The sequence below is a fragment of the Anomalospiza imberbis genome, chromosome 3, assembly GCF_031753505.1.
Source record: "Anomalospiza imberbis isolate Cuckoo-Finch-1a 21T00152 chromosome 3, ASM3175350v1, whole genome shotgun sequence".
In the NCBI taxonomy this organism is placed as follows: Eukaryota; Metazoa; Chordata; class Aves; order Passeriformes; family Viduidae; genus Anomalospiza; species Anomalospiza imberbis.
In genome coordinates this window covers 33,112,001-33,134,204 of record NC_089683.1, presented here as the reverse complement: position 1 = coordinate 33,134,204, position 22,204 = coordinate 33,112,001, and the positions used below count along the sequence as shown (strand labels likewise).

The following is a 22,204-nucleotide window of genomic DNA, read 5'->3' as shown; positions in this document are numbered from 1 at the left end:
ATATACTCACAGATAATAAGGAGATACTATGCTCTAACAAACCAAGACAAACCCTAAACACATTAAAGGAACAGAATTTTAAACTGTGTTGAAACATCTTCCTCTTATGTTTCCACTATGTTTCTGCTCCCATAAAGAAGCAATAAAAAACTATCCCATGCACGCATAAGCTTGAAATGCAAATCCTCACGGTCCTGTTACATTTGAGACCTGTAGTGACAGAGATTTTCTGCCAAATTTCTCTTTTCTTTGCCTGACTTAGGAAAGAAGAGCATAACTGACTCCTGGTAGTTTTTATTGCAGTGAAATGGCAGCACTGTGGCAGAACTTTACAAAGGTTCATATGATTAATTCATTGCTCTTGGCACAGGAAAATACCACTCAGCTATGTACATATGAAAAAAGGATGAGAAGCTGTGATGAAGAGAAGATTAACAGAGAAAAAAAAATAAATAAAAATAAACAAAAATCAGCATTGCATAACTATTTCCAAAAGTAAAGTGAGTGGCTCTCCACCATAGCAAATACCGCATTGCATTTGACAGAAGGAAAACACTGTCTTCTCGTAACAGACCTCCAAATAGCTAAAAGAACCTGAAAGCTTCATCCTCAAAAAAAAAAAAAAAAAAAGAAATGTTTCAATATCCTAAAAACTAACGACAGAACTTTTCAACCTCAAGAGGAACAACAGAACAGTATGTGAACAGAGGCCACAAGCAACCAGCACTGCCCTGGTCTCCTGCTAGCAGCAACCTTCCGCTAGCACACAGAGACATAATTAAGGACACACAACAGGAAACACTATTAAACTGGGAGGACAATCTGTTCAGCTTTATGCAAAATCAGTCTGCAGGTCTCTGGGAGCTGCTGAGATACAGCTTAGCCAAGGACTCTGCACACCTTTGCCTCTGTGCAAATAACCCAGTATTGAAGAAATGCAATTAAAATTTGAGACAGGTTTGGTTTTTAAGAGATTCTTAATCACAAGCAGTCAGCAAAGGAAAATATTTTCTACAAAGCTACAAAGACAGTTAAACTGCTCCATGCCCAATGCCTGCTAGCCTCATATTTTCCTAGCTAGATGTTGCACTCTGATAAATGCATTTAAATCTATTTCTGTGTGTGCACATATGTCCATCACAAGGTGAGGGGAAAAGTTTATTTTTTAAGGCAGTTTGTCTAAAATCATTGCTCTCTGTGCAAGTAACAGTGTAATATTCTGAAACACAATGGGGTCTTTAGCAAGTATAAATACAACTATCACTGCTAAAAACAAGAGATGACAGGAATTTGCTCACAGGTTTACTAGGTATTGTTTCAATAAGTAAAGGGAAAAGGAGACAAAAGTGGAAGAAACAGAAAAAGGGGAAACACCAAGAAAGGAAAAAGAACGTTCTACAGAAAAATCACCTAGAGACAGTGCCACACAGGCTGCCTTTGAGATATGCGCAGCTGGAAAAGCCTCTGAAGTCATACCCAAGTCTAGTTCTTTTGAATTCTTCTGTATTTTGGGAAACAAGACTTCCCAGCAATGTACACAAATAAAGTAAGTGATTCTATAATTTTCTTCTTGCAGTAGGAACAATGTGTTCTTACAGTGTTGAAAATCCATTTACACAGGAGTCTCTGATGGACTGTAGGAAAACAGATGCTATAAACCCCAAAATTTGGCTCATTGCTTCCTCATCAAAAGAATAAGAATGCCATTGATGCTGGATCTACCCTCCAATTAATGGTGTGAATTTTCTTCTATTGTATCAGTGTGAAACTAAAATATACAGCATTGCTGTGGAAATAAAAAATGGCTAAAACAAGGTGAAACTTGAAGACTGCACAGCAGGAATTGAACCAAAACCTGGAAGTCCCACTGAGGGTACAGGCAGCTCCAAATTAGTGAGACTAAGAGCCAAAGGATTCCAAGCAGACTGAGTAACATAGCCAGAAGATTCCCTGCCCAGCCTGGCAAGCAGCAGGTGACTGCCAGATTAAAGGTCAGGATGCAAAGCTGGGTGTTCTAGTAGGGGAGCTTGCAAAGCCCGCTGCCAGTTTAGATTATAACTCATGGGAAGAATCTGTGGAATTACACTATCCTGAAAACATTTCTATTTGACAAAATGCATGCTTGAAATTATATTTTTGCTTCAGATACAGGATCTTTCCTAGTCATAGGTATTTCCTTGTGAGGACACTGGGAAAGTGTGTTGGCTCTTCAATGGTTCTTCACCTCTAACTACAACAGAGGGCAGGTTACCAGAGTTTGCCCATAGCTTCATTTGATTTTAAAAATGTCTCAGCCAACAGTGAGCCAAAAAGCCAAAATTATTAGAATTATGTATTAGGACATTTTTTTTCCTTTTCAACAAAGTGAGGATCTTAGTGGCTAGCACAAGAGACAGGAGAAACTTTGACCAGCTTGGAAGATCTCAGGGATTCGTAAAATATATCCTCAGCTATCAAGAACTTCTCCTGAAGGAACCATCCTGCAGGGCTAGACTATTGCTTCAAAAGCCTAACAATTCGAATCTTAGCTGGCAGCTAACTTCTTTCAATAGATAGATGGTTTTGTTTGCAATTTACCATATGTTTCAGTAATTCAAGAGAGTGGTTAAAAATAAAGTGTTATTTTCAGGCATTTTTTCAGCAGAAACCTTTCAAAGATGCCAGAGAATAATTTAAATCTCATATTTGGCATTCTACATTTACCTCCTCTTTGTACTACTCCCTTTTGTCAAAGTGGCATATTTATAGCAAGTATTTTGCATCATGAAAGAAACCCTTTCAACAAGCAACATCTATCTTCTTTGTCAAAATACATACACATAAATACAACTATGACAACTGCAACCTTTATTATTACAACTGCTTTTCGGTACCTACTAACTAAATGCAAATTGTTCTCTGATCTCCATGCCATATTACATTTATTCATGTTTATTTCTTCTTATTTGATTCTGAGGAATATCCTTTGTTCCCCAGAAAAGTTCTAGTTCAGCAAGGTAGATGAGAACTCTCAAGTCTAAACTATTGGAAACTCAGTCCTGCACAAATGAATAGAAAGTTGATCTTTTAGTCTCACAGTTCTGCAGAGTAAGCAGAGTGCAAAATAGTTTGGTATCCTGCACATGGGAGTCCAAAACTGCTACAGCTAAAAATCTGCAGGGATTTAGAGATGTTGCTTTGTTGTATGCATCAGCTTCCTTTGTAGAATAATGCTTTTGGGAAGTAAAATATCATTAATCCACTTTTTTTCTTTATTTTCCTAAAACATTAAATATTTGGTAATTGATTAAAGTTCACTGAAATAGCACCAAAGACAGCAGCTTTATAAGCAGGTTTTGGAAAGTAAGCAAATGCTCTAATACTCAGAAGTGTGCCCTGGCAGCCAAGAGGGCAACCCACATCCTTGGGTTCACCAGGCACAGCATCACCAGCTGATCCAGAGGGGTGATTATCCCCCCTGCATTCAGCCTTGGTGCTGCCTCACCTTAAGTACCATGAGCAGCTCTGGGCTCCACAGTTCAGGAAGAATGTGAAGGTCCTTGAATGCATCCAGAGGAAGGCAGCAAAGCTGGTGGTGGGGCTGGAAGGAAAGTCCTGTAAGAAGCACCTGAGGGCCCTGGGCTTGTCTAGTCTGGAGAAAGAGAGGGCTCCCTACAGTTTGCTGAGGAGGGGAAGTGGAAGGGGAGGTGCTGATCTCCTCTCCCTGGTATCCAGTGATGGGATGTGTAATACCTTTGTCAGGGGAGGTTCAGACTTGTCATAAGGAAGCCTTTCTCCACAGGGAGTCAAACACTGGAGCAGGCATCCTAGCTTGCAGTTGTTTAAGACACATTTAGACAATGTCATTAATGACATGCTTTTATTAACTTCTGGTGAGCCCTGATATGGTCAAGCAGTTGGATTAGATGATCACTGTAGGTTACTTCCAACTGAAATATTCCATTCTACTCTAAATTCTGTGAAGAAAAATAAAAGTTTAAAAACAAAATTCCCCCCTAACAAGAAATTAATGTACATTTCCTATTATGTAACATGTTTACCACCTGAACTTTTAAGATGAAAACACAGAATTTTTTTTTTGTGATGAGATGAGTCAGCAGAACACAGAAAGTGTTTGAACTAGTTCTCTGTGTTTATCAGTCACATTGTTTTGTCACAATGAATAAAGCATTCCCAGCTGTATTTCCTGTATTTATTGCAAATGAGATAGAAAATTTTCAGCACGAACAAAAGTAGGTCATGTTTCTTCCTTCTTATTAGCTTTAAGCAGCAAAACCCAGTGGAATAGGAATATTTATCTACCAGAATGGATAAAAACACCTAGCAGTGTGTTACCAGGAGATGTAACCAGCAATTAGCCTTGTTTCATCTGGGTGGGGTCTTAGTTCTGTCAGCTCAAGATACAAGTTCTTCTGGCCATCTCTCCTGCCATAACCATGAGCTGCAGCCTCTAGATTTTGTCACTCAGGGCCCATAGCCCAACACCAGGTACACCCAAATGCACTCCAGCTACTTCTGAAACCAGAGCCAGTGGATGCAGAACGTGGATCCATAAGATGCCACGTGCAGCAGTCTCCGGACAGCAAGGCAGAGGGTTGAAGGCACATCAAGGCAAGCTTGAGAGTTGCAGTACTGTCTAGCACAGCAGTGACATGCTGGGTTTAATGCAGAATCCTGTTCCTACAAAAACAAAAGGTCACAGCCATATTATTCTCATACAGGTACTAATCCTCCTCCATGAATTTGGGGGAATGATAAATCCCCTTGACCACTTGGAAAAAACATCTAGCCTTTCCTTAAGAAGGACTATGCTTGCATTTACTTACTCATTCACCTTAAAGAAGCAGAGATACTATGATTCCAACATGCTCCCAAGAATTTCAAACACAAGTTTGTGAAATAAAGTTGTCAGTGCTTTCACTATTTTCTCCTGACCGTTACTATCCACACAGCACAGATGTCATTCTGCCAACTACAGATACACACACCCCTGACAATGCACTTTAAAATAACAGCAGTAACAGCAGTGCAAGTCATCCAGATTTTGTTCTGCTACGTTTTTGCAGATATTTACAGGTTTTCTCAGCACTATATGAAACTGCAACTGAAAAATGCATTGTGGCTTGAGACAAATGTCGTATTTCAGATAAAATTGGACTATATTACTGCAACATTTTCTCATGTTTTTGTAAGGCTAGGAGGATGGATTTTTCTAAACCAGGGCTGACTGCCACTGCTATTATTCAGATTGGTAACAAAATTATCTTTGACTCAACTGAGCAGAACAAGGTTTCTAACCTTATTAATAAATGTCAACATTATTTCTCTTTCAACAAATGCAACTATATCTATGTAGCTTGTGTGTTTTTGCAGCTCTGTATTTGTAAATTCTCTTTTCTTTTATACTTCTGAAGACCCATTTCTTAATGACAAGGTGCGTCCCCAAACACAGCAGCCATCTGATTATTATTCCATAAAATTGCAGACACATCTCCTGTAAGGTCAAGAGGAGTCACCTCCACGTAGCCAAAGGTATTGCTGAACACCACACTGCATAAACCCAGTGACTTCCAAACTTCCCTGGGGCCTGATGCTGGGAACCTTTACTAGAAAACAGACCTTGCTGCAGGCAAGCCAGTTTGACCAAGCAGGAAGGGACTGCTTGCACATCAGGGCCTTCATAGCAGCTGTCTTCTTTGATCAAAGATTAATTTTGTATGTCTTTTCTAACTAATTTTAGCTTCCTACCTGGTAAATACTGTAGAATGTGATGGTAGGCATCCTTCAAGTGCCACTCCTGTCTGTTTCTACATAAACCTATCCAATTACTCAATTAGATATGTTTCAGAAAGACTATTTGACCTTAGGAGATGCAGATGCAGATCAAAGGTTTAAAGCATACTTGAATTGCATTTCTTTAGATTGGACAGGGATGACAATTTCACTAGCCCTGCAGCAATTAATGACAAGTTTCAGTTGCTGATGCTCTACTGTTCATCAGATCAAAGGAAGCTTCCTTTCAAATGAAGTCACACAAAAATTCACTTGATTTTCTCTGAAAAACACAGATTAAGAAACCAGTCTTTAATTGATTTGTAATGTTACTACTAAATTGTTCCAAATAACCATGCATAAATGTTTTAATAGCACTGATAATACCCAACATCATCCTTTGCAGCATACAGAAATGCCAGGAAACAAAACAAACTTGTGAAAGTTTAAATAGTATTTCCACGGTTAAATTCTGATGAATTTTTTTCTGAGTAACTTTCTCTTGTTTCAAGTAGGACCTGTCCAGTGAATTCAGAGGACCTGTGCTACACGGACTGGTGAAAAGAATCACAACAGGCTGTATCTCCCAACCTATGAAAGTAAACAATATTCTGCCCTTTTGTAACAGCATAAAAATCCAAAAGACAATGGGAAAGCATATTAGCATGTGTGAATGGAACTACCCAATCATTTTGATTTGCATTTAATATGAAGTATAGGTTCATGGTTTCAGGCCTCTTCTCACAAAAAAAAAAAAAAAGCTCTGAGAGTAACCCTGCTGGCAGAGTTTGCAACAGAACAATCCCATGAAATGGGACATTCAGAAAGCCAGAAATTGTGGCTGTTCAGGGCTTTGCCACAATCAGAAGCTTGGCATAGGTTATCATTACCCCTGTGACAGGGGCACAGCTAGACATGGCCTGGTGTTGCAGACGCTGGGTTCCACGGGCCAATGTCTCACTCGGCCACCTCCGCACCCACGAGGGCAAATGCTCACAGCTGTGATGGAGGAGGCCAGAACACAGCCAGGTGTTCAGCCCAAGAGCTCTGAAACAGGCAGAAGAGCAACTTTGAAGTTATCATCACTAAAGTCTTCCAATATCCCTGCCAGAGCTGTCAGATAAAAATCTTTGTAACATTGTTTACACCAATGTTACTTTTTTCCTAGGCAGGAAAGGAACTATTTTATTCCACTGAGTGTCCCCCTTAGCCAGCACAATCATACTGGTGTGTATCGTATGTTGGTATAACTATTCTGATATTCTGCAAACAACTCATTAGCTGAAGTAAGGTACATAAATAAAACTCTTAAGCACAGACCAGACACATGGAATAACATAGAATAATAGAGATTGGTGAGCAATCACCATGATTTCTGCTCTCTAGCTTACACTGAAGATAGACATCCACAGCTGCAATAAAGGAGCAGGCATTTTTGACACGGCCCTGACAGATGCTGACATATCTTGAGCATCCTAAAGGCATCAGGACTTCATTTCTCTCCTGGGAATCCTAAAACCAGTGGTTTATTTTTACTGAGGGATAATTAGCATCTATCAGTGATTTAAAGGATCAAGTATGTATACATAAACATATATATATCCATATCCACATATATATATATATGGATATTTGTATCTCTCCATACATATGTGTGCATGCAAAAGTACATACCTACATATGCATATTCAAACAAAATGCAAGCTGATACATATGCAAATGTCACTCCCAGGCATTAACTTCTGCAAGTTTATTCCTTGCAGCAAAATGACAAACACCTTGTGTTTTCCCATTTTGTCTTAGTAGGAATGACGGGCATCAGTTATCCAGGGATAGAACAGCAAAATCAACAATAACAAATCCTGGAACTCTTAACTGTGAAGACAAGGTCTGTCCTACCCAAGGCAGATGGGCAGCAACAGAAGGGCATAGTGTCACTGATGACTCACTAGACTGCCTGAACAACCTGCATCTCCTAAGAACTTCCCTTCAGAAATCAGCTAGTAAGACAGTTACTCCCTTTTCTTTGTACCAAATTCAATTACCGTGAAGTACAATATTAAATTTATACTAAATAAGCTTGTTTACTAATGTAAATCAAATTGATTTTCCCTTCCCCCACTAATGAGATAGAAATAACTTGTTTTGAGTATGTTCCTCATCACTGTAGCTCTTATGACCACAAAAGGAGGATTCTCACATGCTTTAGACTCAGCCCCTTCAGAATGTTAATAAATATCTTACAGTATAGTAGCACACCTGAGTGGAAAGACTGCCACAGCTTTGAACAGAAAAATTAAAAGATTTCACCCCAAAATACTTCATAGATGGAGGTCTACAGCCCACATAAGACAACAAAGGAAGTTTTGTGTCCGTGTTCTCTTCCAATAAGACAAGCTATGTTAAATGAATTGCCTGTACAATATTTGTATCTCAGTCACTGCTTCTGCTTAGTCACCAACAACTTTGAGTCATTCCTTGAAAGATCAGGTCACCCTTTGCTCATCTACGTGAGACACGCTGAAATGTGATGTTTTCAGAAAGGACAGACAACAGTGACTTAGGTCTCTGAATTGAGTCCATCTGCCCATCCAACGGGTGCCAACTAAACAATATACCAACCCCAGGAGAGAAGATTATGGAAACAATATCTCAGCTACTGAGGAATTCAGAAGGTCTTCTGAGCTTTGGCAGCTATCTGCAGACCAATTGCATTGACAGTCACAGGTAAGAAACACTACCACCGCCTCTACATTTACCCTCACCTTGCCAAGGAAGAAAATTTGCCAACTTAATGGACTTGTGAAATGTTAACTATCTTCTGTAAATCTTATTAAAAAATTAAGCTGTTAAAAAACACTGACATACTTGAACATGGTCATGCTTTTTTGGATACAGTAGATTTCAGCTAGGAATAGATTCCATGGAGTACTGTGTTTCTGTGTTGATTACCCTTCTTAGCAAGCTTCCACACTGTAAGGAAAACAAAGACTGCAGCAATTCCTTTTGGACAGACTCCCCTAGAGGGCCAACACTTGAGGCTGCAGGTGAGGAAGCTGTTGCCCTTAGAGTACTTGTTAGCAAAGAGATGCATTCTGAGCTACCAGCTCAGTGACAATTTTCTATCTTCAAGTTGCACTCAGATTGATAAACATAAAAGTGATACTGATATTATACAATTAAGAACTTCCTTAAGTGCTATTTTTCCACAACTCCCAATTTCTGAACATTCCTAAGTAATTTTAATAAATTGCATGCAAGTTAGCTTTTACTTAAATATTATTTTTCATTTATTATAATCAAATTCAGTTATACGCAATGTTCAGCAATCACTGGCACTATGACCAGAGTTAGGAAAAAGAATTTCTAGACTTTAACAATATGGGTGGAAGATTAAGGAGAACAGGTCACCATCAGTGAAGTATGTCCATTTGGGGACTTGGACTCTATAGAAAAACAAAGGGGAAAAATCTTCACAACCTCAGTCAGAACAATACCTCCTTTGAAGTTTTATTACAGCTGATTGTAATCAAAGGTTGGTAAGAAACTTTCTGCACATGACACTGTGTAGTCCAAAGTGTGTTCTTTAAAGTGGCATTATTTCTGACATGATCTACCTGCCAAGAAGAAGCGTAAATATTTGAAAAGCCCTAGAGCATACAGGAGTGGTGCAACAGTTAGGTACTAAATACCATACACAAATTCAACCCACACCCTTGTGACTAGGGTTCACACTCAGCTCCCTCCTAAACACATTCCTTAAGTGATCTGAACTGCTATTCACAGGCTCACAGTTCTCTCCATCACAAGGCAGGAGAATGGAACTAGAGTTTAGACTTGGAATACAGACCTGAAACCTAGATGCAGAGTCCTTAAGGTGAAAACCAGCTAAAGCCTTCAACATTGGCCTCCCTGCCTCACAGAATTCACAGTCATGAGTGAGGCTCTCAGGCTCTCTCTACCACAACCCTGTAAAATAGGACTGACAGAAGCCAGCAAAAATGAATATGAGTCACCTGACCTGATACTAAGAAACTTGAGGAAGAATGAAGTCAAGGGACTAGAACCACAAAGTCCCCACATGTCTCCTATGCACCTATTATAATCGCTAATGTCCAAGATTGGATACTTGGAGCACTGCTGTGGTTACAGCAGTGCCCTGTAGGAGCACAGCCAAAAGCACCACCACCTGAACAGGCGAAGTGACACAGTATGATGTTCATGTGGGATCCATAAATCAGGCTTTGAGGATCCAATCCAATAGGTGCATCCTCAGCACGCTGACAGATGTAGACAATACCATGGTTAAGCACTTAAAATACTGCTACTTCCCAGGTAAATATTTCAGGATCACTTCCAACTGTAAAGATTATTGTCTCATTTCTGAAAAGCTAGTTTACCTCCTGCTCTGATTTTACAAAATTCAAGTACTAAAAAATCATGATAATGTTTAAAATTTACAAAGCTCATTATTTTTTTAGTTGAACTTGCATAAATCACATGCAACAAGTTGCAAATCCCTCCAAATGACCACCATAACTTATACTGTTTTCTCAAAAGGCTCTTATATCATTCAACCAAATCACTTTCAGTTTTGACTGTTGTGCTTTTGGGGTGAAGAGAGGAAAACAACAAAAAAAGTTAAGATGGTGGATATTCTCTAAGTGACATATCCTAAGTTAACTTATTCCACAACTCCAACAAGAAACACAATCTTTCTGATAAGTGCTGTGAGAAATGTTGAGTTACGATGACTTTTTACAAACAAGGGTGGAGTTGAATTTATCATCCATTGGAAACAGGCTTAGCCTTAAAAATGCTAGCACTATATTCGTCTCCCAACATTACCCAACAACAAGTGAACCAAACAAACATTACTATAATTATTCTGACATTCCAAAGTTTTATAATGTGATTTAAAGTCATTCCAGGAAACAAAAAATCCAACTCATTTGACCTCCATAATACGCTTAATCAAAAAGAGAGCTTTAGGCTCATAAAGCCAATATTTGCTATAGAAACAATGTAGTTATAACTGCACCTATCTTATCAAGCTTCCTACTAAAAAATCCATAATCCTCTTCAGTCGCAAGAGTCAAAGTCCAAGTTTTGGTCACTTAAAAAAGTCTATTCTTTTCAGGTCACTGCTGTTCTTCCTCAAACTCTCCTGTCCTCCCAAATATGTTTTCCTGAAGAATGTGGCTGAGCAGCACTTATCTTTGTGAACTAAAAGGAATTCATTTCAGTGACCTGTTTTTCTCATCTTGTGAACATACAAAAATTTCAATGGAAAATGTTTCACATATCTCACTAGTCAAAGCAGACTGTACATGCTGTGCCATAATTTCACTCATTTCCCTATATTATCTGTTCAGCTCAACATATGAAGCTTCAATAAATTAATACCACAAAGGAGAAAGTACAAGTGAGGCAGTTGTTTAAAGGTTCTCCATTATTTAACAGCTCTTCAGTGATATTCCCCTTACCTGATCTTCAGCCCTCTAACTGCAAGACTGAAATCTTCTCTGGTTTGGCATTTCTAGGTAACTGCAGGAATTCCAAACTTAAAGTTACTTAGCTCATACTACCAGCTTCCTGACAAAGGTAAAGCTGCTTTAAAACAATGAAAACCATTTAACTATGATGGACTATGTATGTAGTACAGTAGCACAAGTGTAAATTTTTATTGATAGACTGGAGAAAGTGAAACAGATAAAATGACAGTCATCTGGGAATGATTTGGTGAAAAACATGGGCATAAACTATTTCCTGAGAACAGTGAAGCACTGCTGAGGGAGAAAAGCAAAGGCTACTTTTAAAGTAATCTTTCTCTTAGACACAAAAGAACATTGATTGCCCTTATCAGAGAGGAGTAGCAAAGCCTGCCTCCCCAGCCCTACAAAGAAGTGCTTGGAATTCGAGACACAGCTTACCGACACAAGCAGAAATTCAGGTCAGAAAGACCAGGAGACAGTAAGACTTGTAGAAACATGCCTGTCTGCCTACTCAGAGGCTTCACATTGTGATTCGATTGAATCTGCCTAATGCATGCTTAAAACAACACCAGGTGATTTAGAAATCACCTGCACGCACAATGCCTCCCCCATCCCTTCCCACAAGAAGGTCTCAGAAACTTCTCTACAGCGTCCCTAAGGCTAAACCCGCTGTCCAGCTTCACTAAACACTGAAGATCAATGTTTCCACTCCAGCAACAGCTACCTTTTAGGATCTGTGAGTTATTTTAAGCTCATGAAGCATTTATAGTCACAAGTTTTATTAAACAAACAAAAAGCAGTTACAAGAATTAACCTCTCAGGGGTCTAAGAACTTTCAGATGTTTGGAAGATGCTGCAGGGAGAACTCCAAAACCAAATGAAGGGAAAATTCACATTATTCTTGGCTCCTTCTCACTCGCTTCAATTACTTCCTTTTCTCACTCTTTGGAATGACCCTCAAATTATTTTATGCACTAGACTCTTAGAATTATGCATGACAATTATATATTTTTATCTTCTTTAGCCCAAAACAAATCACATCAAGTATTGAGATCAATAAATACTTTAGTAGCTTCTAGATAAAGTTATATTTATATAAACTAAACCCTTTTCTGAGTATACAATCAGTGTATTTCTCAGGAATGTTTCAGCCAAATGCCTATCATTTGACCTGGGAATTCTGAAGATTTCAAAAGGAGTCATACACAAAGAGTTTAGCTCGTAATATTTGCCAAAACAAAGGCTTACTTTAGAGACTACATGGACTTTCCATTTTAAGATAAAGAGTAATTTAACTATCTCTAGAGATTGGAAAAATAATTACATCACAATGATGCTGCTGGGTTTTTTTGTTTTGGTTTGGTTTGTTTTTTGTTTGTTTTTTTTTTTTTTGTCAGTCAGTGTTACATATAGAAGTTTCTGGTCAAAAACACCCACTCTTATAAGCAGTTAGCCTACAATTTGACTCAAGTTGACTTACAGGTAGAAATTAAACCACAGATTCTGACAACATTTTTAGTAGCAGACAGAGTAGGGTGTCTATAGGGTACTTATTTTTTCTCGATGGGGAAATAATTCTGTCTTGTGAATTGCACAGGATCCCCAAAAATAGCTGGTGTAGTGCTGAAGGCTGGAGGAGATGACAATTGTATGACTCAAATACTTTTTTCTTTCCTTTCACTAAGGTTTAGTTCTAGAAAGATGATAATAAGTTTAAAACTTCCCTTAAAACTGTTTAAAGACATGAAATACAGTAACCACCTTCTTCTCCAGATGCAGATCCCCACATAACTAGCTAATAATAGTGTTTCCTTCGTCATTTTCCTCCATCCTTAGCCTGGATCTAAGGACACCCCCTGCAAAGCCTACAGAAAAAATGGAAAGCCTCTGTAATGCAACACTGAGAACAGCAGGAACCTAGCCCATGATTAAAGTTCTTAAATGCTGTGATAACACAGATGAAAAAAAAAAGACAGAAAAGAGATGTCAGAGCTCTGGCCCTTTATAACAGTACCTTCAATCGCTGAATCATCTGTTATGCTCTGGCTAGGCTGCATTCAGATGTACTACTGACTAGATGAAGAAAGTTGACTATCACCAGCATGCAAACTGTTACCTATATTCTGTCATCTTCTTGCTGTCCAACCCAGAAAAAAAGTCAGCAAGAGAACTGATGTGCAATTTAAATTGCTTGTCAATTGACTCAAATTTAGTTTGCTGGGTTAATAGATAGTTATGAGGATAATAGTGCTCTGCTAACTGCATAGGTACCTTGCAGGTAGACAGGGTAAGGAGAGAGCAGAATCAAAAACTCCTATCCTCCTTGCAGACTGGACATGAGGGTGAGTGAACTATGTGGCCCTTTTCTACCTCTCCAATAAAAACAAAATACAAAACTATGCATATTGCTCAGCCCATGGGGCATGAAACAGAAACTAAACCCAGCAATGCTACACTACCACAGCATGAACCAACTGCCTATGCAGGGAAGATGATGTTTCTCTTATGGATGCCTGATGGACATGAATTACAGAGTTCTGAAGATGCTGTGTTTACTCAGTTGGCTACTGAAATGGATAATTAGTTTTTATTAGCTGTAACACAGCCACTAAGCATTTTGAACACTTCATGCCAAAACATATCAGAACATATACCTGTCATCATGTTACCGAACTGAACACTAGATCCACACAGTAAAAGGCTGAAGGAACTGAATAGACAATAAACCTTTAGACAGGAATGTGCTACCTCCTTCTGAAACACAGAAAGTGCTGCTGCACTCACTGCTGAAGCATAAAGAATATCAATTATATCTAAATCCTTTTGATGTTTCTTATTAAAGAATTAATTCAGTAGGATGTTTATGCCCATACTTCCTTAACAGAAAGCTGTCACTTTATATGAAAATACGGAAATTCACAGGTCACACGCATAATTAATTAAACAAGAGAATAATGTACAAGCTTCAATTAAACAGAGAATCCAGTGATGCCCTTCAAAAGCGAGTCTGAGAAGAGCTGTACCTATTCCAGAGTATTTCTCAATGCAGAGAGCTGCTGGTGGCCTGAAGCTTGTCCCAAGTCTCTTGTATTTATCTGTCCACCCTGCCGTGGGTGGCAGGCACCGAGGCACCGCACCTGACCGGGCTCGGCTCTCCTCGGGATGGTCTCCCCTGCACCGCGGCGCTGGTCGCCTCCCAACAGGGAAAGTTTAGCCCCATTTAACGACCTCTAAGACCCTTAAATACACCCAAGATTTGTCCCCTACAAAGGTTTCGGGGTGCCTGGTTTGCCAAAGGTAATTTACGAGCTAGTTAAGCTTCGGCAGCCTTGCGGAGGAGAGTTGTCTTTTCCGCCCCCATCGCACACGCAATCGCTGCAAATTCAGCCCCGCGTCCCAGGGCAGCCCACGGACGGTCTCGGGTCCGTGCCGGCCTGCGGGGACAAGGCTCGGAGCCGAGGGCAGGCTGGGCAGCGCGGGGAGGACGAGCTGCCAGCCCCGCGCAGTCCCCGGCCCCGCAGGCTGAGCCCTGCCCGCGGCGGCCGCGCTCCTTTCGCTGCTCCCCGCCGCTCGCCCCCACTCACCGCCACCGAGCCCGAGGAGGAGGCGACGAAGACGCGGATCACCATCTTCACCTCATGAGCCGCGGCGACAGGAGCGGTCGGGACGGGGCAGCGAGGCTGCGAGGAGCCGCTCCCCAGCACGGGACGGGGCCGCGGCCGCCCAGCTCCACCTCGCCGCCACCCCCGAGCGTGGCCACCGCCCGCAGCACCCCCTGCCCTGCCCTGCCCTGCCCTGCCCGCGCAGCCCCTCTCTCTCGGGCGAGCCGGGTCCGGCTCCCGGCTAGCAGGAGGCAGCGATAGCGGCAGAGGCGGGGGGGTGTGGGCGGCGCGCAGGGACCGACGGGCGCTGTAGTCCTCCCCGGGCGGGGACAGCCGTAGCACGGAGCCAGGAGGGAGCCAGGAAAGAGTCTGCCCGCCCCCAGCTGCCGGGGAAACGGAGGCGTGCGGCAGCCTGCCCGCCCCAGCTGCCGTGCCCCAGAGCCCGGGGCTGCCCGCTGCCACCGTGCGCCTGGGAGAGGCTGAGAGGGGCTTGTGCCGCCCTCCAGGTGCGCTGCCCGCAGGTCGAGGTGAACAACGCCTGAAATTGCTCCCCCTCGGCAGGAGAGTCCAGTTCAGACTGCTCCTGGTCCTTCTACCCCATGCGGAGCCGCCAGATCTGATCCGCTGGGTCCGGGTCCGGCCCCTTGGCCGCCGCTTACTGCGGCAAAGGGATGGAAAATGAGCCGTTCTGGACAGGCATTCCTGTCAAGACAAGCAACAGGGACAACTCAGGAGAGGCAGGACAATGGGTCAGAGGGCTGTCCTACGCCATGTATCCCAAAGGAGTTAAAAAGCGCTGCCCATTTTCACTCCCTGGTATGGATGTACAGTTCCCAATATTGTCAGCTGTGGAACAGATGCTTTTAATCATCAGGATAAGCAGATAACCCCAAATAACCCTTCATCAGTCAGCTCATCTGCAAATGACCAAGGGCAACTCGGTCCTCATCAGCTTTTGAGTCTGTGAGGATGCAGCCTGCCTTTAAATAAAGTCAAGAACCACACAGCTCACAACCTTACACATATTACTACAGTCGTAACCCTCATCCTCCTACTTGCCTCCGCGCAGCCAGATGGCTGCTCATTCCCTCTGACTAAATTTCCCCTTCACACCCTTTCACCCCAGTGATGAAATGTGCTGTGTCATCCTCCTTCACACCTTTGCATTGCCACTGCCCTCAGTGAATTTCCACTGTCAGACTAACCACAGACCTCGAGTTGCTGCTAAATATATCCTTAAAGCTTGTTGTACCTCTTAATATTGATTGTTTATTTTGAAATCCTGAATTTCTTGAGGAAGGTACCTAGCAAGAGCCATAAAACTCTCAGTGCTCTCTTGGAGCTTGATTTATCTTGTGGGATTCATTGGAAAGCTTTCTACTGATTTCACTGTCCTCTGGACTGGAGCTTAAGTTCAGGAATATAAAACAGGAATATAATATCAGGAATTCCTAAAAACAGGAGTTCGAGTACCAATCTTGCAGAGATGTATGCATTGCTTTGCTTTTGTGAGAGTGCTTGTTGAAAAAGAGTAAACTTTATTGGAGTGCACTTAGGTACAAAGGTTAAGATTTGTACTGGCTTCCAGTGCTCCTGTCTTCACTTGAGCATAACCTTTACTATGGAAACCACAAACTGGTGAACAAGAAGTGTTTATTGTTTAATTGCTGCTGAATGACCAAGCAAAGCAGCAAAGGAGACAAACTTGTTTTTATGTTGGTTCATAAGGCAACACCAAGCAAGTTGTTAAAATCCTGTGATAGGTGAGTAATTATAGGAATTTGCTGGAAAATTCTCATTACCTTACTCAGTGAATTTCCTTCATGCTGCAGGATTATTTCTGACAACAAATTTTCCTGTATGTCTCAAAGTTTTTCTTTAAAAGATGGAGGTGCTTACTTCCTACATATTTCTCTTTTCTCACTACTAGAAAATATTTGGCTTAATATTCTGTTTTGGCCATATTCTCATTTTATTAAACAAAATCAGGGCAACTCACTGCAGCTGGTTGTACGTGATTCACTCACAGCACTAATACACTAACTAGATTTAAACTATAATATTAATAACTCCTGTTCACTAATATGTTTAATAAATACTGCAAAGCAGAAAAAAAAAAGATACACTGATTTGAAGGGTGCTGGACAACTTTATCTCTCACTAAATAGAAGAGAATGCTCCTACATCTCAAAGACAGCCTTGACACCTAACCAATAAACCAGAGAAGGTATGTGGCAATGGCATTATATGGAAAAAGCATGAGCTATAAATAAAAAAATTAAGAATTCTAAAGGGACTGTAGAAACTGTAACTAAGGGGTTTTTTTTAAGATTGTTTCCTCTTCATATAAGAATCCTCTCCTTTGATAGCTCCTAAAGCCACCGATACAGCCTCCTTTCCCATGTGGAAAACAGACAACTTTAATTTCAGTTCATTTGAAACTGTTTATAAGCTGCATAAATCCTCAAAAGCTATGGGGGGAAAATGACAGACAAGACACTGCACATTTTTTTTATTGTTTTCAGAGTCTCCCTTTTGTTTCTTCAGCCCTTGGGTTGGTAGGTTCCTACTGTTTGAACTTCAAAACAGAGTCTGAGCAGCTAAACTCATTGCCAGAGTTGATGGACTGAAATGGAGCTAAAGTACCGGAGCTCACGAAGATCTTCCCTCTATCATACTTGGCACCACTTCAGCCAAAGCTTCAGCATCTTTATTCCATACATATTTAGGGAAATCATCAAAGAGTAGGGGCTCCCTGCCTACATTCAGCTTGATAACTAATGCAACAACTTAATTAAAGGATCCTTTCAAACACTCTTTGGAACTGATTTTGAAAAATCTCAGCCTGTATTCCAATTAATTTTCTTGCATTTCTCAATTTGTTAGTATATTTACTATTTTGGGCTAAAAATTTTGCACCTAGCACTTTTCAGTATCAACTTTGATGCAACATGGGAATTGAAAATCCAGACAGATTTCTCATGTCTCTCTTTTGCCAGTCTTTACATACACATAATGAAACTAGTTCATTGTGGAAGTAATCCAGAAAGTTAGGAAAAATAAATGTTACACTGAGAAGCTGAATATTTTAAAGCTTGTAGAGCAGCATCTTACATTATGTGGCTCCTAAGCAGAGAATTGTTTCTCTATGGTGTGTAAAACCTATTGGATATCACCCTATGATGTTTTGCAATTTCAGGTGCTGTACAGGTTAAGATTGGACATCGCCCTTTGTCCTGCAGTTGCTGCTGGTAAATGTCCTGAAGCCACGCCTGTAACTCCATTTCTATTATAGAGTTCCGGACACTTGAAGACAAAGTGGTATGAACCTTTAGTTAAGTAGAAGAAATGTAATAAATTATAAACATTGCTAAAATGATTTATTAGCAGTTTCCCATGTTTACAGGAGGAACATACAGAAAGACTGGAGTAGACAATGAGAATTTATGGGGGGCAGGAGTAGTTTCTAAAGATTTTGTGGTAAGAATGATTCATTGTTATGCCAGATCTTCATGGAAGATTAAACAGAACTTTACTGCTGCTAAGGTAACAATGTACACACAAACCCAAGGCTCATGAGTATGTGGAAACAGAAGTATAAAAGTACAACTTTGAACAAAGAACATTCTAGTTATGATAAAAAATGATTGTATAGTAAGATGCAATAGGCATAGAATAAAAATACAGGAGAAACAAAATATTATGGTCGGGACTGAAAAAATTGTTAAGGTGGCTTTATTTCCAGCTGAAAGAAGCAGTCTGTCCGAGGCATTTTAGAAGTTTTCTGGTCTGTGGGTTGTTGGTGCGAATCAATTATTTCTCTGGGTTCTGTGAAATATTGCTAAGAAAAAGGGAAGTCTCATTGATTCTGCAACAGTCCACATACTTCAAATTTCTAAAGAGATCTTTATCACTTATTAAAAATTCCAAGTATAAGAACATGTTGAAAATTACAGATTTAGTATGCCATTAAATGCTCTGACAGTTCAGATCAATCTTTTTTGGTAGAAATGTGACTGTCTTAGTAGGGAGAAGAAAATTAAGTTAAAGGGTAGAGAAGACACAGTGCTACATCTTCAACAGAGCTATAGAGTATCATCAGCTGCTCTTGCACTGCAGAACACCAGAGAAAGATAACTGAAAGGCTCCAAACCATACAAAATGGCCAAGATAATGTAATGTAAGTACAGGACTGTTTCACTTGTTGAGTAATGGCACTCAGTGTGGTGGCTGATAGCTGTCTTGGCCAGACACAGCTTGAAAGCACATGAGCTGCTTGGAGCCCAAGCATATATCCTAGAAGCCACTGTATTTTTAAAGTATCATTTTATTCACAGAAGTAACCTCCAGGCCACATTTTCTCCATTGTGCTTAAATGCCTGCAGCTGAGGGCTGTGAATGCTCTTATGAATCCTCCTCTGCATGCACAACAGGTCAAGCAGCTCCTAGTCCAGATCACTCCATCCTTTGCAAATTTTTTTTTAATGTTTTATTAATCATTGATGTTTCTCAATAACAAATTCAGTTTCTGTTCTTTCCAGAACCTTCACTGTGGCCAGAAGTTTACATTCAGGGCATTTCTCAGTTTTCCCCACATTCAGATTTTAGAGATAACATCCCAAGAGAGAGCTCTTTTTCTTTTGCCTTGAATTACTCTGAAGCTACGATGAAGCCCATATGTTATCTCTTGGGAAGAGACAGAGCTGGAACAATTTTGAGAAAACTATTGATTCTTGCATTTACAAATTTGTGGCATGTTGAAGAAAGCAGAGAGGTAAATCTGTTTTTCATTTCAGAATTATTTCTGTATCATCTCTTTATAATTGACAGAAGAAAATAAACCCAAACAAACAATTTTTTTTTCATTCCAGAGATCTTAAGTAAACCTTCCTTCATGCCATTAAATCTAAATGTACTTAGACAATTAAAAACCTGTATGAATCTATTCTTCTCAGCGGCTGCTCTTTAGGTGAAGTCACAATCTGCTGCTCTTTAGTTAAAACACGACTAGTTTTATTATCTGTGGCTGCTTCAATTCCCTCCATGAATTCCTAATACTAAGGACCTTTGAAAAGAAAAACATTTTCCTGTGAAATCCCACATCTGATATAGGTCAGTCATCTGACTTGCTCAGTCAACTGGATCTGGAGGTTAAAACATCTTTCCCATTCTGTATAAATCAGTCATCATTCCTTAAGCTTCCAGCTACATTGTGTAAGAAGTTCTAGAGTTCATTTTCTACTTGTGTCTTTAAAGATCCACTGTTACTGAAGGTGGTGGCTCTGATTGAGGAGCAGGAGTTCAGACAGGTTTCAGTCAGTGTCAAGCCTTCTACCTTGTCTACACTTTCAGCACAAGATACTGCAAGCAAATCAGGCCCAACAATATCAAGTCCAGTAGGTTTGCATTCATATTTCTGCTGATTTGAACAACATTTAGTAATCAACCTTACTGCAGAGGGATGAGGGATGAAAGCCCCCACAAATCTCATTTCCCCATCTGCCATTCCAATGAAACCTAAATTAGCAAGCACTCAAGATGTGAAGTGCTCTCAAAGAGCAGCCATGGAACCTTACATTCCTGCCAGCCTTTTCCGGGAGGGATCTTCTGCCAAGCCCTCAGAAAAACAATCTACTACCACATTCATTTTGGCTTTTTTTCAGCGTTTTTCCCATATCTGTTCAGTTCCACTCTGACAAGGCACTTTAGAAGACTAATTTCTTGCAGGATGCAGAAGGGGATCGGCAATAATATTTACACATGCAAGGACAAAAAGAGTAATCTTGTGGAGAATAAGGAGCAGTTGAGTACATTAATTTTGGCAACTTTCCTAAAGTGTATACACTAAATTAACTAAGAATAGTTATCATTTTTATAGTATTTTGGAGTTTTTTAGATGTTTCACAGAACAGAGAGGTGGGAAAGTATCTCAAACGTGGAAAGCTGATGTAAATTTGAGGATAAGGATTATGTGTGCTCTGCATTTCAAGCATGGGTTCAAGCCCACTCTCCCAGTGAGGGTGCACAAGACTGTACTCAGTCACAAGTTTGAGATGACATTTAGGAACCATCACAAAAAATCTTTGGCACCCACCTTTAATCCTCATCTCAGAGGCCAAAGCTGTTCCCCACATGCAGCATGGGTGGCCAGTAGTGGTCTGCTGGCCCCTACCCTGTCTCAGGTGTAGCCCATCTCTCTGCAGAAGGTGACACAGAGCTGACAGAGCCCTTCTCCACAGACAGGACATACGAGCAGCATGAATTTAACTCCGTGGAAGCAGTGCAGACAACTGCAGCCAACCTGCTGGCATTCTTCTGGACCAGGGGAGTGATGCTCTGACATTGGGCATTGTTGGCTTCTTGGGCAGGGGCCAAGGGGAATGAAAGAGTGGAGAAAGCACATGGGTTCTGTTTCCCAAACTGGAGAGGGGATGACCCAATCTGGAGAGAGGACTAGCAAATGGGAGCTGAAGCTGGTAGAGGGAGAAGGCAGAAAAGGAGAGTGGCAGCAGTAATTATGCCTGTGCTGCAGACTGGCTGTATTGACCTACATGGGAAGTGATTGCAATGTCACAGGCAGTTTGAACCAAGATGACCTTTTACTGCCTGGACAGAAGATGAAGAGATGTGGACTCAGAGCAGGAGCACACAGAATGGAAACCAGGTGCCTGGCCTGGCACCATCAGGTTAACATAGATACAACCTGTGCAACCAATACACTGAACAAAGGAACATGTAGGAGGCAATGCAAGCCAAACGAAAAGGCAGCCAAATAAATGAGAAACCATACAGTGTGTCGGATGATAGGTAGAGAAATCATTCATGTCCTTCCATGCATCACCTTACAAGTCTCAACCCAAACTGTTTTGAACTAAACACAGACCTGCCTGTCAAAGTAGATGTACATTTTGTATTCTTTGGTAGGGTAACCCAGAAAAATTTGCTAATATTTGTTTATTCCTTTTAGATTCGTAGAATGGTTATATTTTGCATTTCTGTGTCCTGTGTTCTGCACAATGTTTTCCCTGAATAGAACTTTGGTGCAGCTGCTACTGTCTCAGAGCTACCTGAGATTTATTTCCTGTGCTATAAAGGTACTGGGGAGGTAGTGGTTGGAAAGTAGTATTTTCCATAGGGGGCTAATTAACCTGCAACTGTTGTTCAGTTGTAAAATGTAAAGTGGTGAAAATGCTAAGTGGAATTTTTAGCACTTTCCAAAAGTCAGCTACAAAACTCAGTACTGTTACCCCTGGCCACATTTGATCTTACCATCTCTTCTTTGCAGAAAAAGAATGATATTCTTTGCATCCATGTTTTTCCACTGGGAGAACTGCT

At 40.7% G+C, this 22,204-nt stretch overlaps 1 protein-coding gene across 1 annotated transcript in view; it reads right to left on the bottom strand.

Annotated features, from left to right (window-relative positions):
* Positions 1 to 15,641, bottom strand: part of SH3BGRL2 (SH3 domain binding glutamate rich protein like 2) — a 36,838-nt gene extending 21,197 nt beyond the window's left edge. Inside the window, exons 1-2 of the mRNA XM_068182995.1 lie at positions 15,637 to 15,641; positions 14,852 to 15,527 (exon numbers count right to left, since the gene is read on the bottom strand). Coding sequence (XP_068039096.1) covers positions 14,852 to 15,527; positions 15,637 to 15,641 — 681 coding nt within the window. The remainder of the gene's footprint in view (positions 1 to 14,851; positions 15,528 to 15,636) is intronic.
* Between the last annotated feature and the right edge of the window lie 6,563 nt (positions 15,642 to 22,204).